At 50.7% G+C, this 745-nt stretch overlaps 1 protein-coding gene across 1 annotated transcript; it reads left to right on the top strand.

Annotated features, from left to right (window-relative positions):
- Positions 1-323: 323 nt before the first annotated feature.
- On the top strand, positions 324-730 carry FTJAE_14290 (citrate synthase; the record flags this gene model as incomplete). The annotated part of the gene is made up of 2 exons (XM_037347501.1): positions 324-434; positions 569-730. 2 exons carry the CDS (start codon positions 324-326, stop codon positions 728-730), a joined length of 273 nt encoding a protein of 90 aa, XP_037198710.1.
- Positions 731-745: the final 15 nt, after the last annotated feature.

Here is a 745-nt window from a genome sequence, read left to right as displayed (position 1 = left end):
GTACCCCCGTACCCCCGGCCCCCGAGGTTCAGTACTCACAGCTACGGTAGAGCCAAGGTGAGAGGACAATGTCACAGAATGAGACGGGGTAGTCTACTTTTTTTTTGTGCCTCCCTCAAGCTTGCGCCTTTTTTTTATCGACTGGACCTCTTGGCTTACTTGAACCTCTCCATCCCCGTTACCTAACTTAACCTACTTTTTCCTCCCCTCCACTCTATCCTATCCCTCATATACCTCTCCTCTTCCCTCCGGCATCTCCGCCTCTTGATCCTGTTCTTGCTTTTGCACTCGTATCTTCTTCGTCTGCATAACTATCTCTCACAATGGCTTCTGTCGCCCGTCTCAGCAACGCTGCCCTGCGGGCTTCTCTCCGCTCTTCTCCTATCAATGGCTCTGTCTTCAACGCCGTTCGATGCTATTCGGCCAAGACTCAGGTATGTTAACCTCGGATAAAGCACAAGCACAGGCTTCATGAATCCTACAATGTCATTGACGTTGCCCATTGACACTCACTCATGATTGCTCAAACAATCCACACAAAATTTTATACTAACGCTTATCCTTACAGACCTTGAAGGAGCGATTCGCCGAGTTGCTGCCCGAGAAGATTGAGCAGGTCAAGGCCCTCCGAAAGTCAGTCGCATTCTCCTCTCTCGGTTCATTGCTTGTCGAGCTAGGGCCCACGCCGAGCCTCAAGCTTGCAATCGACGGCAGAACCACCGGCAGTTGAACTTTGATCACTAAC

The sequence above is a fragment of the Fusarium tjaetaba genome (genome assembly GCF_013396195.1).
Source record: "Fusarium tjaetaba strain NRRL 66243 chromosome Unknown NRRL66243_c0000730, whole genome shotgun sequence".
In the NCBI taxonomy this organism is placed as follows: Eukaryota; Fungi; Ascomycota; class Sordariomycetes; order Hypocreales; family Nectriaceae; genus Fusarium; species Fusarium tjaetaba.
Note: the sequence above shows the minus strand (reverse complement) of the source record. Positions and strands in the feature narration are given on the sequence as shown.